The sequence below is a fragment of the Chrysochloris asiatica genome, unplaced genomic scaffold (assembly GCF_000296735.1).
Source record: "Chrysochloris asiatica unplaced genomic scaffold, ChrAsi1.0 scaffold00298, whole genome shotgun sequence".
Lineage (NCBI taxonomy): Eukaryota > Metazoa > Chordata > Mammalia > Afrosoricida > Chrysochloridae > Chrysochloris > Chrysochloris asiatica.
Window position 1 is genome coordinate 1,113,961 of NW_006408816.1, and position 25,083 is coordinate 1,139,043.

A 25,083-nucleotide genomic window follows, 5' to 3' on the forward strand; every position below is an offset into this window, starting at 1 on the left:
TATCCAGAAAGATTACCCATCAAATAAAACAAACAAAATGAGAACATTTTCAGATTTAAAGAAATCTGGAACTACTTTACAAAAAAAGATCTAAAGGAAGTTTTCTGTACAGAAAACCAACAATAGCAGATAAAGTATTTTTGACATATATGACAACACCACAGAGAAGTCAACCAAGATATAGAAGGATCCAGAGTAAAAGAAACCTACAAGACTGAAAATAGGGAACCAGAGATAACAAATTGTAATGAAGATAATTACAAAGTAAAAAGAGGGAAAATGTAGTTACAGAACTTCCAAGTTGAAAAGAAGTCAAGACGGAAGTGACATTTAATTTGATGAAGGGGAATGAAATATACAATAAGAGTATGGATGACAAAAAAAAAGAAAAGAAAGGAAAAAATGACAGAGGAAGGGGACTACATAGGAAGGAGTGCAAGAGTTAAATCAACTGAGGTAAATACGGTTATAAACACAACAGTGATCCATGGGTAGAGGCATGGTTATATATACAGGATGAACAGGTGAGGTGTGGTAGGAGAGAGAGTGCAAATGTACCTGTAAATATTCAAAGGTTTGACAGAGGATATTTATACATGGGTATTTATCTTTGCTACATAGATATCCATGAATGTTATGGTGCATACAGAGGACAATCTTAGAAAAAGTTCTTAGACATTACCAAACATCTTGATAGAATGACACACTGGGTCTGGAAGCTCAGGATTGTAGTCTTTGAGAACACCAAGGTTAATTAGTGTAACTTAGTCCACAAAGCCAGTATTCTATGTCCTACTATAATGAGTAGTAACTTGGATGGTAAAAGCTCATAGTGACCGTCCAAGGTGCAATTATTGGTCTCCTCCTGTTCAGAGAAAAAAGATTGATGGAAATCAAAGACACTTGGAAACAGTTGTTCATGTTGAGTAATGGAATAAATGAATGTCAGTTCCCATGACCCAGAGACCAGCAGAACTACATGATGTCCAGATATCACTATCAATTGCTCTGAAAGGGATTATATTAGAAGTTCCTTGATAGAGTGGGAGAAAATGTGTAACAAAATGTAAAATCATAAAGAACCATCTTACTAGTTAATTAGAGAATGGTGAAACTAGGGATGTTCAAGTTTGGAAATAAGCTCACCCACAAAGAACTTTGCAGAAACATAGGAAGTTAGTATGGTAAGTGATGTTCCATCGTAGGGATTGCAGTCAATAAGATGAAACAAAATAGTATGATTTTTTTTTTTAAATGTTTTATTGTGAATTGTGTGACAGTCTACATGGGAGAATATCAGCTTTACATTCATTCCTTCATCCATCATTTCATTGGCATAGTTACCATCCCGTCCATGCATCCTCACCCAACCAAGGGGTGTACCCTGTAAGCCTGCACCCCCACTACCCCCACCACAGTCCTCAGCCCCTTTCCATCTCCTGATCCCGAGTCCCCAGCCCCACCATCTCTTGACGTCATCTTCTATGTCTCTATCTCGGGCCTCACCACTTCTCTGGGTAGGATTCCGCTCTTCGCTCTTCTCCATCGATGGTCCCAGGGTCCTCCGCTCCTAGACTAATAAGTTAATCACTTCCCTCTTTGCTACAAAATGTCCATCTTTAGATTTCCAACCCTCACAATCAGTCCTGATAACAATTATTCACCATTGCATCACAAGAGACCCATCTGTATTTCGTTTCATCAGCCCTTCCTGGACAGGCTGGACACTATTCACTGGAGACTCTACCTTCCTCCATGCCCTTTGGATTTAGGTTCCCTCTTGAAAGCTTGTAAGCCAGTCACTTCTTGCCTTTGTATCCCTCCCTCCATTTTGGGGAGCCAATGTCCAAGTTGCCCATCCCTGTCTACCCTTTGTGTGAAGGGGTTGGAAATGGTTCTTGCAGCAGGGGTTTGTTTCCTTTTTTGAGCTACTGCATTCATAGGTGTAGGAGTATGAATTTTTATATATAAAACTGATTATCTGTTCTGTCAACCTTCATTAAATTCACAATAAAAAGTGTTTGTTTGTTGTTTTAAAGTCAGATTTGAATACCTCAAGGATACCCAAACTGATGTTTTGATATGGTCTAATCTAAATTTGATTACAGAATTCTTCATGGAAAGGTTAGGGATATGGAAACATTGATTTCAGAAGTTTAAAGGGATACTATCTGTGGAAACAATAGCTTCATATTTTGATATTTTTGTTTAGTAAAGGTTTGTATGATTTGTAGCTATATTTTATGTTCCTATAAATATATGTATATGTGCATGTGTGTGTACATGCACACCCCACAAAACACACATACTGTAAGAGACATTAAGTTGCCATTAAATCTAATATGTTTTGCTGTGAAGTGTCATTAAGTTGATTCCAACTCATAGTGACCTTGTATAGGGTTTCTAAGGAGCAGCTGGTAGGTTTGAACTGCTGACCTTGTGGTTCACAGTCCAGTGCTGATCCTACAGCACCACACCAGGAGTCCAAATCTAACATAGTTGTGCAAAAATATGAAGTTTGAAAAATAACTAAAATTTCACATTACATGTATAAGGAGTCCTGGTGTGGCGCTGTGGGATAATGTGCCAGACAATAACAACAAATATATATAAAAGCTCTGGTAACATGTATATACATACATACAAACTCAGGCTGCTATCCTCAGCATCAGCAGTTTGAAACTACCAGCCATTCCACGGGAGAACGATTTACAGACTTGGAAACCCTATACAGGGTTGCTATGAGTCAGAACCAACTCCAGGGCACACCACCACCACCATATACCCCATACATATACATCTACACCTACACATATATGCCACATCCACAGCACTTAACAACAACAATGGGGGTGGGGAGAGTTTCCATCCAGTAGGTTCCAACTCATAGCGACCCTATATAGGATTTCCAGGGAGCAGCTGGTAAGTTTGAAATGACGACCTTGCCTTTCAAAAGACTTTAATAAAGGTTTGTATGATTTGTAGCTATATTTTTAAGTTCCCACATATGTATGTATATGTGAATGTGTGTGTACATGCACACCCCACAAAATACACACACTGTAAGAGACATTAAGTTGCCATTAAATCTAGTATGTTGTTGCTGTGAAGTGTCATTAAGTGCTTTTTCCTACAGTGCCATACTGGGACAAATAGCAATGTTGTATTTATAAAGATTATTTTATGTACCTTACCTCATCAGTACTAGGACTGAAAATAACTCTTAAAAATATTTAATTAAAAGTATATCTAATACATATACTGAGTCCCTGAGTTGTTATACCTTTAAATCTACTCATGAATACCTTGAAAGGAAGGCATGATGCTGTACTTCTGAAAAATCAGACGCTGAATACCAGAGAATTGTTCTACTTTTACCTATATGGGGTCAACATAAGTTGAAGCTGACCCAATGAAACAAGTTGGTTTTAATTCATGTACATACACAAATACTTTATATTTGTATATAGTACAAGGACTATGATTTTGCCTAAAATCTAAGTCCCAACACTAATCCTCTGATTTTGCTTTGTTTAATATTGACAAGAGGAGTCCTAGTATGGCATTGTGGGTAATGCACTAGACAGCGAAGTCGGTTTGAACCTCAAGGTTGATGGTTCAAGCTCATCAGCCGCTCCTCAGAAACCTTACACAGGGTCGCTATGGGTTGGAATTGACTCGACGGCACTTAACAACAATACTGACAAGTGATTCATGATTTTTATGCTACTGATGCAAATTTTGATAATCTTGTTGGATGAGAATTTGATATGGCAGACTTGTAACATGTTCAAAAAAATATTATACGCTAAAACTTTTCAATTTTGGCTTGCTAACTGCTAAGACTATTAAGAAAGACAACTAATTTTGGAAGAAATACTTGTAGCAGCATCTAGGTATTAATATAATAAATGTGTTCTTCTTCTTCTTTTTTTTTTTTTTTTGCAGGCCTATGTGAATGAAAAGCATGAAGCCAATAAGATCATCACTTTTGAGAGAGCAGATCTTCTTTTTATTTTCAACTTCCATCCAAACAAGAGCTACACTGATTACCGAGTTGGAACAGCATTGCCAGGGAAATATCCTTTTTTATTTTCAATGAGTATGGTTGTATTATTATTTTTTTAAATTACATCTTAGAATATAAAATAAGACAAATGCCGACCTTGGTGTTAGTAGCTTTAGCTTGCTTATCTGAATATTGACTCAGCTGACTTACACTAAAGCATTTTTATGGTATGCTCAAACCAGTGGTACTGTAGTATAAACACTTGACTGTTAACCCCCATGTCGGTGCTTCAAACCTACCAGCCACTCTTTGAAACCTTGTACAGGGTCACTATGAGTGAGAACTGACTTGAAAGCACTTAACTACAATAATTCAAAACAAGGAGTACTATTGGTGCCATGGGTTAATTGTTGGGCTGCTAACGAAAAGGTTGATAGTTTGAATTCACTACCTCCTCTGTGGAGAATGATGACAGACTGATTCTGTAAAAGTTTACAGCCTTGAAAACTATACAGAGCAGTTCTAATCTGTCCTTAAGGTCAGTATGAGTCAGAATTGGCTCAGTGACAGTGGGCTTGCTTTGATTTTGGATACTCAACCCTTCTAGTTCACAGCAAAAATTCCATCCACAAATTTATTCACCAGTAGTCACTAAACATTAGCTGAACACTTTCTAGTCCTAGAAATCTAAACAAGGTGAAAAATGCCATTTTTTAAATTATTAAAATAATAGTTGTGTTACTGAACTGTAAATTGTATCTTTGTAGTGTGTATGCATTAGCCCTAGTCTTGTACTCTGGGATTACTCAGAACAGGTCTAATGCCTACATGTAGCAATTCAAATAAAAAAGGCATTTTGCATACTTGCATACTCCTCCCAGCACCAACTCTCCCTCATCTTCCCTTTCACAGCACTACCTCTCCCTCATCTTCCCTTTTCTAGATCAAACCCTATTGGTGTCCTTAGTAGATTTTCATGAGGCTTTCAAAACCCAGCACCATTACTTCTCTTTTATGAAAACACACCCAAACTTGTTCGCATTCCCTTCCATTATGTCTCCAGAACTTATAGCACAATATTACAGATATGGTATGGCAAGCATAAAATAGGCTACTCCGTTACCTCCCTCTATGTTGGTACTGCCCTAGTAGTATTAGTACTAGTGCTACTGAAGCTTTACTGGCGGCCATCACATATTCTACCGTATATTGTTGTTGTTGTTATTAAGTGCCGTTGAATCAGTTCTGACTCATAGCAACTCTGTAGAGGGTCTCCCAAGGAGTGGCTGGTGAGCTTGAACCACTGATGTTGCAGTTCAAACTGACCTTGCAGACCAGCACATTAACCTGCAGCACTATACCAGGACTCTAATGCTGTACTTGCATTCAAATAAAAATCTTTAGTTTTTCTTCATATGAACTAGCATCATGCTCTATATTTTTATCCTTTATTTAGCCTAAATTCTTGCATTTAACATTCAACATGAAAAGTATAATATTATTTTTGCATCTCACCTATTAATAGAAAGAATAATAGAGTAGAACAACTCTGTTGTTAATCTATTAGGATTGTATCACCTTTCTTAAGCAGCAGATAGATCTACCTTTTCGCTTTCTGATTCCAAGCTTAGCTTTAGCAGTCTTTTTTATTATCTTTATCATTTTGTAAGTCTCAGTTCTTTCTGACATTTCATCTTTCTGACTTTATTCTTTACCTTCAAACTTTATTGTACAATCATGTCTTTTTTAGGGTGACTTTTGTTTTGTTATTTTAAAATGGGACTTCTGTATTTTCTGAGTTTACCAAAACATTCTATGTCACTTTTATTCCCAACTACTGAACAAATGAGTACAATACAGAGTTTTACTGTGAAGAATCCACAGAAGCAAAATAGAATGTATTACGCCAGTCAAGATATTAATCAAATTTTTAATTCCCTGGAAACAGGATTTGGTGCCAGAACACATTTAAAGCTTATAAAGAGATTGTTGACACTGGTGTGGCAGTGTAGAATAAGCACTGGAATGCTAACTGCAATGTTGGGAGTTCAAACCTACCAGTTCAAACCTACCTACTCTCAAAACAGAGGATCGCTATGAGTCAAAATCAACTTAATGAAACAGCACAACAAAGAAATCATTATGAAACATGAACTTACTGTATATAACATAGAGGTCCTGGCTTGGTGCTGTAAGGTAAGCAGTGGATTGCTAAATGCAAGGTCAGTGATTCAAACATACCAGCTGTTTCTTAGAGGGTCAGTATGAGTCAGAACTGACTCAGTGGAAATTAACAACAACAAATAGTTAACATAAAGAGGCCTCATAGTGCTGTGAGTTGGGTACTCATGAAAGATATGACTAAGAAGAAAGATGTGACTGCTCCAAAAAAGACTTACAGTCTCTGAAACCATATATAGGGTCACTGTGAGTTAGAATAGCCTCAATAGCAGTGGGTTTTGTTATGGTTGTTGGTATATAAAACCTAAGAAGCCCGGGTGGCACAGTGATTAAACACTAGACTGATAAATAAAATGTTAGCGTCTCAAACCCTCCTACCATTCTGAGGGAGAAAATAGGTGCAGTCTGCTTCCACAATGATTATATCCTTGAAAACCTTGTAGGACAGTTCTCCTCTGTCCTGTATGTTGTTATTAGTCAGGACTGACTCACCAGCAGTGAGTTTGGTTTGGGTATTTATAACTAACATGTTTGAATTCTTGAGCAATTGTTTGTTTAACTTGTATATCCTCTATATCAACTGCAAGCCATCGACTTTTGCTCAAATCTGTGGAGAATAGATGGTGACTGTCTTATCAAGCAGTTGTAATAGGAGTTATTTGGGGATATTACCGGGGAAGACAGAAGAAACTATTTAAGGATGCTTTTAAATATCACTTCAAAATAAGATGATTCACTTGGAAATCTGCAGACAGGTCTCAATTGTATAAATAAGGTTTTGAGCATGGTCTTCGTGGTGACTGCTAAAGGACATAGTATTTTTTATTCAAAAGGAAACTATAACAATAGTCTGAAAAAAAAGCAACAACAGCATTAACAACAAAAAAAACTTATGCTTATGGGATATATTTGTCTTTCTGTACTCCTCATTATAATAATCACTAACATTCTTTAGTAAACAGTAACATGAGTAATGCCAAGTTGAGAGGTAAATATATTTGGTAAGCAAGGAAGGTTAAACATTTCATGCTTAGTGAGATAAAATACATCTTCCTCATGTGTTGTATTTACTTATGATTTTACATGGGTTGGCCTTTTAGAAATAAATATAATGTCCTTCATATCAGAATATATACTTTATTTTCTTTATTCATATTTATAGAACATTATAAGATAAGCATTAAATCAGTTTGAATATTTCTAATCTCCTAAGGACAAAATACTCTTTTTAGTCTATTATTATTAATGATAATCTTACATTCTTAGTGATGTAGAGAAGATTGTAGGTATTAAGAAATCTCTTTTGAATGTCTTCTGTTTGCTAGACATTTTATTAGTCATTCAGTTTAATATTCCTGGGCATGCTATAAAGTACTTGTATTAGTCTTTAAGTAACCACTTAACTTTCCTTAGACATATACTAGTAAAGATTAAAGAGTGTATTACAAAGCCTGTCATTTGTGAGTATGTGCATACGGTTGTTGGTGGTAGCAATGGCAGTATTAATGATGATGATTTATTGCTGGAGGGTTGGAAATTATTTTAGTATATCATTATTGCTAGGTGCTGTCAAATTGGTTCAAATACATAGTGAACTATTCACAACAGTATATAATACTGCCCAGTCCTGTACTATCCTCACAATTGTTTTTATATTTGATCCCATTTTTGCTGCCTCCATGTCAATTCATCTCGCTGAGGATCATCTGTTTGTTTTGCTGACCCTCACTTTTCCAAGCATGATGTTCTTCTCCAGGGACTAGTTCCTCCTACCAACATGTCTAGCATATGAAAGATAAAGTTACACCATCCTTGCTACTAAGGAGAATTCTAACTGTACTTCTTCCAAGACACATTTGTTTGTTCTTTTGGCATCCCATGCTACTTTCAGTATTCTTCACCAACAGTATAGTGCAAATTTATCTCTATAGTCATTGTCCTACTTTCACATGCATATGGCTTGGATCAAGTGCACCGTAGTCCTTAAAGTGACATTTTTGCTCTTTAACACTTGAAAGAGGTCTTTTGCAGCAGATATTTCTACTGAAATACATTGTTTGATTTCTTGACTGCTGCTTCCATGAGCATTGATTGTACATCCAAGCAAAATCAAATCTTTGACCACTTCAATCTTTGTTTCATTTGTCATGATGTTTCTAATTGGTCAATTTGTAAAGATTTTTGTTTCTTCTATACTGAAGACTGTAGTTTTTTATCTTTGCCATAAGTACTTCAAGTGCTCTTCATTTCTAGCAAACAAAGTTGTCATCTGCATGTTGTACGTTGTTAATGAGTCATCCTCCAATCCTGATGCCAAGTTCTTCTTCATCTAGTTTCACAAATTATTTGTTTATCATACAGATTAAGTATGGATACAACCTTAGCCCACACCTTTCCTAATTTTAAACCAATCACTGTCCCCTTGTTCTCTTCGAATGACTGCCACATAGTCTACATGCAGGTTCCTTATGAGAACAACTCAGTGTTCTGGAAAACCCATTCTTCACAATGTTATCCATAGTTTGTTATGATCCACATAGTTGAATGTCTTTGCATAGTAAATAAAGTACAAGTAAACATCTCTCTGATAATCTCTGCTTTCAGCCGAGATCTAGCTGACATCAACAGTGATATCTCTCATTCCACATCTTTTCTGAATACAGTTTGATTTTCTAGCAGCTCCCTGTCATGTAATACTGCAACCACTTGTGAATTATCTTCAGAAAAATTTTACTTGCAGTGATATTAATGATACTGTTTAATGATTTCCACATTTGGTTGGGTCACCTTTCTTTGGGATAGGTACAGATTGGTTCTTTCACAATCAGTCTATCAGGTAGTTGTCTTCCAAATTTCTTGTTATAGAAAAATGAGTGCCTCCAGCACTGCATCAGTTTGTTCCAACATTTCAATTTGTATGCCATCAATTCCTGGACCCTTGTTTCTTTGCCAAAACCTTCAGTGCATTTGGATTTCTTTGAGAACCATCATTTCTTGATCATATGGGACCTCTTGAAATAATCAAACATTGACCGACCTTTTTTAAAAAAACTTTTTATTGTGAATTGAGTGAAGATTTACAGACAAGATCATCAGGTTTACATTCAACAAAGCATACATTTGTGTTATCTAATGGTTTTATTCCCCTCCATGCAACAACAGTTATCCTGCGTCCTACCAATCCTTTTTGATACAGTTATTCTGCGTGTTCCTTCCATTTTCTTCTGGTACTTCCTACATCATTGAGTATTTTGCCCATAGAATCTTCAACATTGCAACCTAAGCCTTCATTTTTTTTTTTTTTTTTTTACTTTAGTACTTTCAGTTTGAGAAATGCTGAGCATGTTTTTCCCCTCTGATTTTCTAATTCCAGGTCTTTGCGCATTTCTTTATGATGCTTTATCATCCCCAAATGTCCTTTGAAATCTTCTGTTCAACTCTTTTACTTCATAATTTTTTTCTAGTATCTTTAGTTTCTCTATGTTCAAGAGCAGGTTTCAGAGTCACTTTCACTTCCTAACAATATTGGCATTTTCTTTCTTTCCTGTTTTTTAATTTTTTTAAATTTTTATTATTATTTTAATTATCTCAGCTTTCTATACATGTATGATGCTCTTGGTGTCATTCCACAACTCCTCAGGTCTTTGGCCATTCATTTCTAATGCATCAAATCTGTTCATGAGATGGTCTCTAGATTCAGGTGTGAAATGTTCAGTGTCATGCTTTGACTCTCATGGACTTGTTTTAAATTTCTTTACTTTCAGCTTGAATTTGTATATGACCAACTGATGGCTTGTTCCACAATTATCCTCTAGTCTTATTTTAGCTGATGTTATTGAGCTTTTCATTCATATCTTCCCACATTTGTAATATTGTTGATTCTTGTGGATCCCATCAGATAAGGTCCACATGTATAATCCCCATGTATGTTATTGAAAAAAGGCAAGTGCAATGAAAAAGTCATTGGTCTTGCAAAATGCTATCCTGAAATCTCCAACATAATTTCTTTCACCAAGGCCATATTTTCCAACTACTTATTTTCCTCTTTATTGCCAACCTTTATATTCCAATTGCCAATAATTATCATTGCATCTTGATTGCAGTTTTGATCAATTTCAGACTAGAGACGTTAGTAGAGTTCTTCAATTTCATCATCACTGATTTTAGTGGTTGGTGCATAAATTTGAATAATAGTGGTATTAACTGGGTTTCCTTACAGGCTATATGAATATTATCCTATCACACAGTGCATTATACTTCCTTGTAACTCTTGAAATGCTCTTTTTGACAATGAATACATTTCTCTTCAATTTGTCATTTCCAGCATAGTAAACAATATGAGTGTCCAATTCAAAATGACCAATACCAGTCCATTTCAGGTCACTAATGGCTAGGATTTTATTGTTTTGGAGTTCTGTTTCATTTTTTTTACCACTTCCAATTTTCCTAGATTTATACTTCATTCCATGTTCCAATTGTTAATGTATGCTTGCAGCTGTTTCTTCTTTTTTTGAGTTTTTCCCAATCAACAAATAAAGGTTCTGAATGCTACTCCATCTACATCATTAAGGTCAATTCTGCATTGAGGAGGCAGCTCTTCCCCAGTCATATTTTGAGTGCCTTCCAACCTGAGGGACTCGTCTTCTGGCACTACATCAGACAATGTTCCTTACTATACATAAGATTTACAATGATTTACCATTCAGAAGTGACCACCCTCACCTTCTTTCTAGTTTGTCTTAATCGGAAGCTAGACTGAAACCTGTCCACCATAGTAAACCCAGCTGTTTTTTTTAAATACCAGTGACACAGCTTCCAGCTTCAGACACACATACAAGCCACCATAGTAGAGTAAACTGGCAAGTGAGTAATTTTTTTACTATAGTTCTGGAAAAATAGATAGCATGAGAAAAACAGAAAATTTATGGCAAAAGTAAGTTTCTCTCTACTCAAGTAACCATCCTACCATCACCTGCATGCCCTACAAATTCTCCCCCAGGAAATTTTCATGACCCTTGTTTCCATCCTACCAAGATGAAAAATTATTATTTTTTAAATGTGAATACATACATACTCATTAATTATTATGATTTCTGTATTTTAAAGTAGAATGTAAATGTATCATGCTTCTGTGCTCAAAATTAAACTCTTCTGGGTCTTAAAGTATATTCATATTTTCAATTTCAATTACCATGTGATAATCAGTTTACATTTTAAAATCTCAGCTTGTTTTTGAGTTATATGTCCTTGTATGTACAGATTTTTATCATTCTGAGAGAGTAAACAGCACTGGAAATAGATGTTTTTAAATTATTTGTGAACATGTTGTTGGATGAAGGTGAAAATTATAGTGTAATAACAGTCCCCTTGCCAAATGGCATTTCAAACTGTTATATTATTAAGATATTAAGAGGAATGATTATAAAGTATAACTTATGAAGAATACATGTTATCTAGGCCAAAAATATTGCAAGTGAAAGAACCAGATGAGTAAGTAGTTAGATTTGACCTGAGGTCCTTTAAATATTTTCATTAAAATGCTGTAAGATGTACTTTTTAAATGTAATTTAGACTCTAACATTTGCAACCTGTATGCAGAGTTTCTAATGAGCAAATAAGGTCACGTGGATGATTCACTGGAGTATGATTGCTGAAAGCAGAGCTGTTTACTTTGAGTTACTTTGTTTACAGAAGCCTTTGAAGTATGGTTATATAACATTCTGTTTATTAGAATCTGTGTGTTATGCAATACATAAAAACAAAGGACTTCATTTCAGATTAGCTAAATGCTACATTCTATTAGGATCATATATCTAAAGATTAACTTCTAGGCTAAAGAAATAGAACATCTCAGCTTAACTTTATAGTTGTTCAAGTTAACGATGTTAAAAATATATATGTAAGTTATTCTCATCAATGACATATACAGTGATGATTCAACAGCTGCATGATTCTTTTGTGTGTGCCCATGTGTGCTTTTACTTGACACTGCAGTTTAATGATGCTGTTCTTTGTGTCAACAAAATCAGTTAATACTACTAATAATTTTATATGCAACATTGATGTTCCTTTCTTATCTGTTATTTCAAAATGGATGAATACTCATTGCCTATGTCAGTCTCTTTTAGTTTCAAGCTGACAGTAATACTTTTGAACATTACTTTAAGGCACTTTTGATCATGTTTCATTGTTAAATAGATCCCTGAGATTTAATGATAATGACAGACAAATGTTACCACCTTTACCAGTAATAAAGAGGCTATGATTTAGCTTGATTTTTCTACCCAGGAATTTGAGATGAATCACAAAGTAAGAAATGTTTTACATGATAAAAATTATTACAACTGCTTTGAAACCTTTAGATTGGTTTAATATATATTCATAAGCTTACGGGCAGTAGTAAGAATTTGCAAGCTCTTATGGTGCTCTGGGCTAATGCGTCAGACTGCAAAGTCAGTTGAACTGCAAGGTCGGTGGTTCAAGCTCACCAATCACTCCTTGGAACCCCTATACAGGGTCGCTATGGGTCGGAATCGACTCAACAGCACTTATCAACAACAACATTGCATACATAGGGTTCTGGTATGGTGCTATAAGGTAAGCATTGGACTGCTAGCCACAAGGTTTGCAGTTAAAACTCATCAGGTGCTCTTCAGATGCCCTACACAGGGAAGCTGAGTCAGAACTTACTCAATTACACTTAACAACAACATTGTATACATATTATTGGAAGTCATAGCGACTTAAACTGCATATATATTTTAGTATACATATATGTGTAGTTTAATTTTTCTTTCTTTGTGTAGTCATCACATTACTCAGAGATATTATAGAACAGCATTTTTATCTACAAACTATAGGATATGTTCACAGAAGCGACACTGAAACTTACTCTTGAACATAGACTAATTAAAGCAAATGGAAAACATATTGAAGTAAAATAAGCTGAACAGAAAATTTCAAAGGGTGACTCAAGAAGACAAAGTAAAGCATTATAATAAAATGTACAAAGACCTAAAGATAGAAAACCAAAAGAGAAGAACACAGTTGGTAATTCTGAAGCAGAACTAAAGGAAAAAATCAAGCCTGCGTTGTAACAGTAAAGGATTCTGTGAGCAAAATACTGAACAACACAATGTATCAAAAATAATTGAAAAGAATACACATAGTCATTGTACCAAAAACAACTGGCAATGTCCAACCATTTAAGAGGGTAGCATATGATCAAGAACCATTGATACTGAAGAAAAGATCTAAGCTGCACTAAAGTCATTGGTGAAAAAACAAGGCTCCAGGAATTGACAGAATGCCAGTTAAGATGTTTCAACAAACTGATATGTTGTGTGTGTATATTTACCATTGATATCCTTTTTAGCAGTGAATATAAAAAGAGATAAGGAGCTCTGGTAGCATAGTGGTTACGAATCAGGCTGTGAACCTTAAGGTCAGCAGTTCGAAACTGCCGGCTGCTCTTTGGGAGAAAGATGAAACTTTCTGCTCCCATAAAGATTTACAGCCTCGGAAACCTATACAAGGTCGCTATGGGTTGGAACCAACTCGACAGCACTTAACAACAACAACAATAAAAAGTGATAAGGAGCTCTGGTAGCATAGTGGTTACCAGTCAGGCTGTCAACCTCAAGGTCAGCAGTTTGAAACTACTAGCAGTTGCTTGGGAGAAAGATGAGGCGTTCTGCTCCTATAAAGATTTATAGCCTCAGAAACCCTGTGCAGGGTCATTATGAGTCAGGAACCCTATGAAGGGTCATTATGAGTCAGAACCGACTCCAAGGTACTTAACAACATAAAAAGAGATACTATTGTGTGGATGAAAGAACCCTAGTGGTGCAGTACTTAAGTGCTCAGTTGCTAACCAAAAGTTTGGCCATTTGAACCCAGAGGCCATTTGGTGGGAGAAATATGTGGCAGTCTCTGTCTGTAAAGATTTACAGCCTAGGAAAACCTATGAGGCTGTTCTATTCTGTTATAATTGTCCCTATTAATCGGAATTAACTTGATGGCAAAGGATTTGGGTTTGTTTTCTATTTTGGTACATTATATGAAACTTGATGTCAATATTAACTGCAGAACAGAGTCTTATGTGTACTTTATCAATATCTTTACTTAGAGTGTATGAGATACCAGTAACATAAAACTAAATTTTTGATGGATGAGTGATAGATGGGTAGGCAGCTGGATGGATGAACATACAGCTACATAATCGTTAAAAAAAAAAAAAAATGAAAATGTTGAATTTAACTTATTTACTATGCTGAGCTGTTTTCACTTAATGCAGTTGTTTCATTAAATGTTAGAAGAGAATATTTGATAAGGTATCATCACTAAAATATACTATCTTTTTTACAGAATCTAAAATAAATTGCACTAGAATCTGTGTTGGAAGAAGTGCAGCCAGAATGTTCCTTAGAACATTCTTAGACTTCATCTCTCATATTTCAAACATATTATCAGGTGGGATCAGTTCCTGGAGAAGGACATCATGCTTGGGTAAACTGGAGGGTCAGAGAAAAAGAGGAAGACTCCAATGAGATGGATTAGCACAGTGACAGCAGCAGCGAGAGCAAGTGTAACAATGATTGTGAGATTGGCACTGGATTGGGTGGCATTTCCTTGTGTTGTGCATAATGTCACTGAGTCAATACCAACTTGATGGCATCTAACAACAACAGATCAGCTCGAGAAGATAAAGCCAAATGTTACAACAAAATGTGCAAAAATCTGGAATCAGAACACCAAAAGGAAGAACACACTCATCATTTCTCAAGCTGGGAGAACTGAAGAAAAAATTCAAGCCTCAACTTTTTGTTATTGAAAGATTCTCTGGGCAAATTATTGAATGATGCAGAAAGCATCAAGAGAAGATGACAGGGATACACAGAGTCACTGTACCAAAAAGAAATGGTTAATGTTCAACCATTTCAAGAAGTAGCATATGATCAAGAGCCAGTAATGTTGAAGGAGAAAGTCCAAGGTGCATTGAAGGAATTGGCAAAGAACAAGGCACTAGGAATTGATGGAATAAAAATTGGAATCTTTCAAGAAAGTGAGGTGGCACAGGAGGCACTCACTCATCTATACTAAGAAATTTGGAAGACAACTATCTGGCCAACTGATTGGAAGAGATCCATATTTGTGCCCACTCCAAAGAGATGATCCAACAGAATGTGGAAATCATTGGAAAATCCCTTTGATATCCCATGCAAGTAAAGTTTTGCTAAAGGTAATACAGAAACGGCTACAATCATACATTGACAGAGAACTTCCAGAGGTTCAAGCCAGATTCAGAAGAGGCCATGGAATGAGGGATATCTTTGCTGATGTCCAATGGATTTTGGCTGAAAGCAGAGAATATCAGGAAGATGTTTACCTGTGTTTTATTGACCACGCAAAGGCTTTTGATTGTGTGGATCATGACAAGATATGGACAACATTGTGAAGTATGAGTATTCCGGAACACTTAAATTGTGCTCATGAGGAATCTGTACCTGACCAAGAGGCAGTTGTTCAAACAGAACATGGGAACACTGAATGTTTTAAAATTGGGAAAGGTGCGCGACAAGGTTGTATTCTTTTCCCATACTTAATCAAACTGTATGCTGAGCAAATCATCGGAGAAGCTGGGTTCTATGAAGAAAAACATGGCATCAGGATTGGAGGAAGATTCCTTAACAACCTGCAATATGCAGATGATACAACCTTGTTTCCTGAAAGTGAAGAGGACTTAAAATACTAACTGGTATGGATTGCATTTCAATGTAAAGAAAACAAAAATCCTCACCACTGGACCAATAAACATTCTTATCAATGGAGAAAAGACTGAAGTTGTCAGGGACTTCATTCTTGGATCAACTGTCAACACTCACGGAAGAAGCAGTCAAGAAATCAAATGATGCATTGCATTAGACAAATCTGCTGCACAAGACCTTTTTAAAGTGTTGAAGAGCACAGATGTCAGCTTGAGGACTAGGGTGTACCCAAGCCATGGTATTTTAAGTAACCTAATACTCACATGAAAGTTGGATCGTAAATAAGGAAGACCATAGAAGAATTGATGCTTTTGAGTTATGGTGTTGGAGGAGAATATTGAAAGTGCCATGGGCTGCCAAAAGAACCAATAGATCCGTTTTGAAAGAAGTGCAGCCAGAGTGCTCTTTGGAGGCCAAGATGGCCAAACTTCGTTTCTCATACTTCGGACATATTGTCAGGAGGGACCAGTTGCTGGAAAAGGATATCATGTTTGGTAAGATGGAAGGTCTGAGAAAAAGAGGAAGTCCACTAACAAGATGGATTGGCAAAGTGACAGCATCGATGGACTCAAGCGTGGCAACAGTAGTGACGTTGGCCCAGAATCGGGCAGTGTTTCGTTCTGTTGTGCATGGGGTTGCTATGAGTCAGATCTGACTCGATGACACATAACAACAACAAAAACAACAGAATACTTGCTTAATGGACTTTTATTACAATAGCTAACATCTCTTACAAACTTGTGTCAGGCACTCTGCCAAGAACTTTGCACTCGTTATCTCATTTAGTAAACCTTTTTCCTTTTCTAAGTAGCAATGTTATAAATATGGAAGACATCATTATACTATGAAAACATTGGCTTGAAAACGTTCACTTAACTTTCCTTTAAAAAAACTGCCCTGTGTTTTATTCATCCAGGACAGATAGTTAGTTCTCTTCCATTTAAAAAAATAAGTTATATTTGTCAACTTTATAATGTTTTATTTTTAAAACATTATAGTGTTTTATTTTTAATAGAGCATTCTAAGTCTACATTAAATTTACATTTTTTTGTTGTTGTTGTTGACTGTGCTTGAATCTATTCAGACTCATAGCGACCCTGTACAGCGTAGTCTACAAGCAGCTGCTTGATTTGAACCAACTACTTTATGGTTCACAGTCAAGTGCCTATCCTACAATGCCACAACAAGAGTCCAAATTTATAGTTTTGGACATTAAATCTTTTTTTCTTATGTATCTAAGAAGTTGGCCTTTTTTAAATGAATATCTCAAGCCTGTCAGGTATTTAGGTGTTGTATTCTGGAGATATTTACATTTCCGATGTTTTCTGTTAGGCTTTTCTATGTCAGAATCTCATGGGGACAAAGGGAAGGATCAGTGTTCATTTACATATATAAATGATATTCAAAGAGTCTCTGTAGCTTCTGAGAATTTAATGGTGATAATACACACAAGTTCACTATGGTTTTCTAAGACATTTCCAAAGTATATGGTTACTACAACCAAAATGAAGAGCTTTTGTTTCCCCCAGAAAAAGGTAGAGAAAATAAAGCAATGCAACAGTCTTTCCTAGAAAGCAGCGGCTTCAGCTGAAATCAGAATGCCTACTACTGTTGTATTGTTTCCGACTCAGCAACATATAGCATAAAATAGAACGGTTCCATAGGGCTTCTGGATAAGCGTTGGACCACAAGGTCACTTTAAACTGCAAGGTCAGCAGCTCAAACTCACCAGGTGCTCCTCGGAAACCCTATACAGGGTTGCTATGGGTCAGAACCAACTCAGTAGCACTTACAACAACAATAGGGTTTCTGAGGCTGTAAATATTTATGAAGCTGACTATCTAATCTTCCTTCCATGGATTCGCACATGGGTTCAAGTCAACTATTTTCAGTCAAATACTTAACCCACTGTGCCACCAGGGTTTCTCACATATGAGAACCATCCCCAATTCTATTTAAGTTGCAACTCTTAGGCTAAAGATAAAAATGTTAAATTAATGCATATGGTGGTGGTGGTAGTGTGCTTTGGAGTCAGTTCTGACTCATAGCAACACTGTATAGTGTTTCCGAGGCTGTAAATCTTTTACAGGAGCAGAACACCTCATCTTTCTCCCGTGAAACAGCTGGTAGTTTTGAACTGCTGACCTTGAGGTTAGCAGACCAGTTCGTAACCACTATGCTACCAGAGCTCCTTAAATAATGAATATAAGCAAGAAAGAATCTGAAATTATGTTTCTTGTTATTTGGGTATCAAGTATAGAATGAGAAAAGTATCCTTTAGACATTATCAAGTATAAGTTTTATAATGACTATGTTATTGTTGTTGTTAAGTGCTGTCGAGTCGGTTCTGACCCATAGAGACCCTGTACAGGGTTTCCGAGGTTGTAAATCTTTATGGGAGCAGACAGCCTCCTCTTTCTCCCATGGAGTGGCTGATAGTTTCAAACTGCTGACCTTAAGGTTCGCAGCCCAATTCGTAACCACTACACTACCAGAGCTCCTTTACCATTATAAAATAGACACTTGAGGGGGAGAAACAGGAATAGCCAGAAATGTCACCATAGAAAGCTTGTAAGCTAGTACTGATGCTTTCTCTGTGTGTCCAACCTTATGCATTCCAATCACCAGTAATTATCAGTACATCTTGATTGCATATTTGATTAATTGCAGACTGAAGAAATTAGTAGAGTTCTTCAGTTTCATCATCACTGGCTTTAATGGTTGGTGTGCAAATTTGAAGAATGTGGTATTAACTGGTCTTCCTTTTAGGTGTATGGATATTATCCTATCACAGACACAGTTGTACTTCATGACTGATCTTGATACGTTTTTTTTAATGATGACTACAATGGCATGCTGCTTAAATTTGTCATTCCTAGAATAGTAAACCCATGTGATTATCAGATTCATAATGGCCAATACGAGCCCATTTCAGCTCACTAATGCCCAAGATATCAGTATTTATGCATTCCATTTAATTTTGGACAATTTCCGGGTTTTTTTAGATTCATATATTGCACATTCCATGTTCTGATTATTAGTGGATTTTTACAACTGTTTCTTTTCATTTGATTTGTGACCCATCATCAAATAAAGGTCCTGAGGGCTTAACTCCATTCGTATCTTCATGGTCAACTCTACTTTTATGAGGTTCTCTTCCCCAGTTGCATTTTGAGTGCCTCCCAACCTGAGGAGCTCATCTTCCAGTGTTATATCTGACAATAATTGGTGCTTTTCATCATGTTCCAAAATTCAGTAATCTGGTGCTAACAGTGTTCTGTTGCTATTCATTAGGATTTCAGTGACTAAATATTCAGAAGTAGTCTGTCTCTCCTTCCTAGTCTGTCTTCATCTGGAAGCTCAGCTGAAACCTGTCCACTGTGGGTGATTCTCTTGTTTTTTAAAATACCCGTGGCATAGCTATCAGAATCATAGCAACAACACACTAGCCACCACAATATGACAAACTAACAGATGAGTAGTGTATCTATACTATAGTCATCATTATTCTAAAAATGTACTTAAAATAAAAGTAAAGGAAGCAATGAAAGAAGCAAGTATTAATTCTCCCTGTTATGTAAATTCTTTTGTCTAGTTTTCTTCTCTATTTCCCATTCCCCAATTCATCCCTTTGAAATCATACCTGGCCATATACAGTATGGAATCAAGTCTCCTGATCCCTGCTAAATTTCATTCCTGTACCACTCATCTACCTTTCTGTCTTGTCTTCCTTTCTCTATATGCTGCATCACTGTTTGGTTCCTTTTCCTTTCTACCCATTCTTTGTTTTTAAATAGAAATCCCAAATCATGTTACTTATTCATTGATCCCATTTCACTGAAAATCCCCTTGAGGAACTCAGACAAGTTCATAATTATAACTATAGGCTCTATAAAGATGTTCCCTTAATACTCCCACCCCACCTTGACCTGCGACCATTCACCAAGCACAGTGGCTAGTTCTAGCAATATTGTGATGTTTAATGACTGGAGGATATATGGACAACATAATGCCATATAATGCTGGAGAGCTCTAAGAATTCCAGAATCACCTGGTTCACCACATTACTTTAAATGTAATTAGCTTGGCTAGGAAATATACAACATTGTATTAAAAGATGGTTTCTCAATTAGTACCAAAAGTTAAATTTGCATATCAATTTACAATGTATGAATGTTTTTATTTCATTCATTTGATCCTTTCTTCTTCACAATGATTTCAATCAGCCAAGTATTCTTACCCAACACCATTCAATAATAATTAGAAAGATTTATAGCTACCCCAAAGTCATATCTTTAGTAAGTGAATAAATGTGATTTAAATCTGGTCCTTCTGCCCAGTACTCTTCTTCCTTTGGGCAATGCATAATTAATCTTCTGTGTTCTGTAGAAATGCCACTAAAATAGGTGAAGTGTAATTCAGTAATTATAATGTACTTTGTTTTTCAATTATCTTGCAAAAGTTAATACTGCTTCTTCTTATATATATGTTTTCTATACTACACTGGTTTCTGACACTCAAAAGTATAGATCAACTTAAGATATATTTTTAAATACACTCACTTTAAAAGGAGATGATAACATTTTAAGAAAAAAAAAAAGCACTCAAAATTTTTATTAAATCAGAATATAAGCCTAACTATATTTGAGCTTCAAGAGTTGATTGAGAAGCAGCCATAATAGGCATTAGAAGATATTAGAGGATAAAATGCTCTTTGGGAATAAATATCTCAAGGAACAAAGGAAAAGAGCATTTTTTTAAAAAGGCTTCATCAGCTTTCCTGATAAGCTTTTGCTGGTACTTTCCTTGAGTAATAGAAATTATGATACACACATCAGCCCAATTTTAGTGCATAGGTTACAGCGTGGGAGTTGAAATTCATTTTTGCCACACATACTAGACCCAATCTTGGGCAGACTGGGAGAGGAGCTTACCTATTGGTTTATATATTCTTTTTGTTTTAAAGTTTTATTGTGAATTAAGCGGAAGTTTACAGAGCAGATCATCAGTTTTACATTCAACAAATTGTATACTTTGTTTCATTCCAATGCTTATAATCCTCTCCATGTACCATCAGTTAACAGTATTTCTTTCTATTCATTTTAGCTCTTTTTAAAAAAACACTCAGGCATATATAATAATTTACACCACCAAAGGGCACATTCTGCAAGTCTGCCTCCTGGTCACCAGCTCTCATTCCCTCTCTTTCCATGAATCTAGAGTCCTTAGCTGCTGCCTGTCTTCATGTCCCCATCTCTGTCTCCATCTCTGGTATCTCTGCTTCTTTGGATAAGGTCTCACAGTCTGCTTGTGCTCTTCTCCCTTAATGGTCCTGGCTGTAAGACAAACTACTTCCCCATTTTTGTTACAAAACTTCTACCTTTGCAATTGTGACAGTCTTAATTTGTCATGATAAGTTACTCACTATTAAATCATCTCTTTTTACCAGACGCATCTAGACAAGATGAAAACTGTTCAGTGGGGACTCTATCTCCCCCCAACCACACTTTTAAACTAAATTCCCTCTTGAAACCTTGTAAGCCAGTCACTTTGTGCCTTTATCACCCCCTCATTTTAGGTAGCCAATGAATAAGTTGCCCGTCCTATCTACCCTGTATACAGAGGGGATAGCATTGATACTTGATGTGAAGACTCCTTCCCTTTCTGTTGGTATTTTGAGTCACAGCCTCCATGAGTATAAGTCAAGTTCATCAAATTGTAGCAATTTACCCTAGTTTCCTTTTATCAAAAATTGTTTTTGGTATTTTTTTTTTTATTATTATTATCTTCCTCTAGTTGAATTCTGATTATCAAGCCATCAAGGCTAGCTCAAATGGATATTTTCTGCAGATTTGGGTGTTCTTGTGTGTCTCCGCTCACTTCATATCAGCTGGACACTTCACTCTCAGCTCTAGCCTTCTGTGGTTATGTCCTTGTCCATGGGTTCAGGTGTTCCCAGGTCTCCCCTCACTTTGGACCAGCCAGTCTTTCCTCTTCTCTCATCTCCAGATCAACGGGAACATGGTTGAACTCAGCTCATTTCTTTATTGCTGCCTTTCCCCCTCTTCCACTCACCAGTAGACCAATGAGGTGGCCAGCAAGCTTACATGCCTGCTTATGTGTTCCCTTTGAGTTTCAGTCTTAGAGGGGGGTGTGTCCTGAAGGTGCTTGATTGCTTGCCTTGATGGCTTCCCAGTTTATGTATTCTTAAAGGAATATAGTTTGATTTCTCACTGAAATAATTTTGAATGTAGAAAATCTGTTCTTCTTGGGATTTTGTCTTCTGGCTGCATCAGATAAATTACATGAAGAATGTTTAGAATTGTCCTTTAAAATTTGATTAAATTTCTGCTGACTATAATAGTGTCATCACTTTGGAATTTTAATAATGTAGTCTGCATAAAACTCATATTTGTAAAATGACTGTGAATAAATTCATAATTAAATCTATCTATAATTTGATCCCAAAACTGCCAGAATTTTTGCTCATACAATTATGTAAATTTCTATATGTTTGCTTATAATAGCCAAAACATCCATGAATTTTTTTCTGAATGGAACCAGCAGGCATTTTGCAAAAATGGATTCACAGCTTCATTCATTGCTTATATTATTCTTTGCCACTTCTAATTAGCAAAAGTAAGATAGAATGACATTTTTTGTTAAAAAAAAATTGTAATCTACTTTGTCAGATTTACTGTGCCCTTAGAAATGTGTGTGTGTGTGTGTGTTTATGTAGGCTTTAAAAATTCCACTATCTTTCCATTCCATTTTTGTACAAAATGTTTGAAGACCCCTTGTGTGTGCAGTTATATATGTGTGTGTTTATATATATATATTTTTTTTAAAGTGTATTTAAAGCTCTCTCAATCATTCATGTCACTGGAAGAATGTTTGCTTTGAATCTTTTCCTTCATAATAACTGGTGTGGCTATGAGCCCTGTGTGCAGAAGTGCTCAGAATATTGGAGTGATGGTGAATACAAGTATGCATGAATGTGCCTGCAACTGTTGCTTTGCAGTTCTCCATGGGAAACTAATCTAGCTCTTGCTCATTCAGTTTTTTCAAAACACCAGTTTATAGAATTATGATTTTCTACTTGGTCTGAGAAGCTAAAAGAAAAAGATAAATATACCTTAACTATATGTTACTCTTAATGAGTTATGACTTCAAATAAAGAAAAAAAAGATGGTTTTATTCCCCAAGGCTAAAATAATCAGCTTTCAAAATGCTAGATATATCAGTGTCCATGTATGTTACAGTCCGTAACTAGGTGGTAGAATGGAAGAAAATGTTATACCTAAGTGCATAGTCGGGGTATGCCAAATTATTAACTATAGGAATTTTTCACAAATCACTTTCATAGTCTATGCTTAAAGTTAATCAACTGTATAAAGAAAGCTAACTAATCAAATTAATAATGAAGGTCTTTAAGTATTTGCCAGTTTTGTTAAACATGTAAGCATTTATCAACTTCAACTAAAAATTCCACAAAAGATCTACCTATGAGGCTCATAACAATCAGAGTTATTAAGTTAAGGATTAATTACTTCAAACTGACATGAATTTGTTGAGCTATTGTGGGTTCTACAAAAAGAAAATAAGGAAGAATAGCCGGTAAAATGTCTTAGTAAACTTTATAAATAATGAAATAAGATTGTTAGAAGCTGTAATTATACATATAAAAAATGTTCTGTAAGAAATGAGGGAATAAATTCAAGCTTGTTCCTTTAGACCAAAGTAGTTTTAGTAATTCCTTAAAATTTAGCAAAAGCCTGCTTAAGTTAAAAAGGAAGACACAATGATCAAACTGTTGTTAGTTGCCTTCAAGTCAAATTCGATGCAAGGACCATGGTTGTGCTGGTTATGTGCTGTGTAGTCGGAACCGACTCATAGTGACCCTCTACAGGGTTTCCGAGGCTGTAAATCTTTACAGGAGCAGAAAGCCTCATCTTTCTCCCGCGGAACAGCTGGTAATTTCGAACTGTTGTCCTTCAGGTCTGCAGCCCGATTCATAACCACTACGCTACCAGAGCTCCTTCATAAGGACCGTATGCACAACTAAATGTAACAATACCTGATCCTGCACCATCCTCATAATTGCTGTTATGCTTGAGCCCATTGCTGCTACCACTGTGCCAATCCATCTCACTGGGGATCATCTTTTTCACTGATGCTCTGCTTTATCAATATGATTTCTTCTCCAGAGAATGGTCATTTTGATGACATGTCCCAAGTGTGCAAGATGAAATCTCGCCATCCTGACTTCTAAGGAACATTCTGGCTATATTTCTCCCGACACAGCTTTGTTTGTTCTTCTGGCAGTCCTTGGTACCTTTTTTTTTTCTTATTGTGAATTGAGTAAACATCTACAGACAAGATCATCACTTCTGCATTCAAAAAATCTTACACTACTTCATCTCAATGATTACATTCCCTTCATGGTACTTTTTAATAGTCTTCTTCATTATCATAACTCAAATGCATTGATTCTTCTAAGATCTTCCTTATTCATTATCCAACTTTCACATGCATATGAGGCTATTGAAAATACCATGACTTGGGTCAAATGGAACTTAATCCTCAAAATGATATCTTTGCTCTTGAACACTTTAAAATGGTGAGCAGATTTGCCTAATGCAATATGTCATTTGATTTCTTGACTGCTGATTCCATGAGTGTTGATTGTGGATTCCAAGAAAAATGAAGTCTTTCACAACTTCAATACTTTCTTCATTTATCACTATGTCATTTATTGGAACAGTTATGAGGATTTTTGTTTTATTTACTGTGAAGTGCAATCCTTACCAAAGATTGTAGTCATTAATCATCATCAGTAAGTACTTCAAGTCCTCTTTGTTTTAAATAAGTAAGGTTGTATCATCTGCAGATTTCAGTTTATAATTGAGTTTTACTTCAATCCTGATACCACACTGTTCTTCATACAATCCAGTTTCTCTGATCATTTGGTCAGCATATAATTGAAAGAATAAGTATAATGAAAGAATATAATATTGAAGTACACCTTTTCTGGTTTTCAACAATTTAATATCCTTTAGTTATGTTCAAATGACTGTCTCTGGGTCTATGTACAGGTTCTTTATGAGCACAATTAAATATTCTAGA

General features: G+C 35.9%; 1 protein-coding gene across 1 annotated transcript in view; it reads left to right on the forward strand.

The window, feature by feature from the left end:
- LOC102817604 (1,4-alpha-glucan-branching enzyme-like) overlaps window positions 1-25,083 on the forward strand; it is a 477,609-nt gene that overhangs the window by 425,829 nt on the left and 26,697 nt on the right. Inside the window, exon 14 of the mRNA XM_006874745.1 lies at window positions 3,949-4,079. Within this exon, the coding sequence (XP_006874807.1) occupies window positions 3,949-4,079 (131 nt within the window). The remainder of the gene's footprint in view (window positions 1-3,948; window positions 4,080-25,083) is intronic.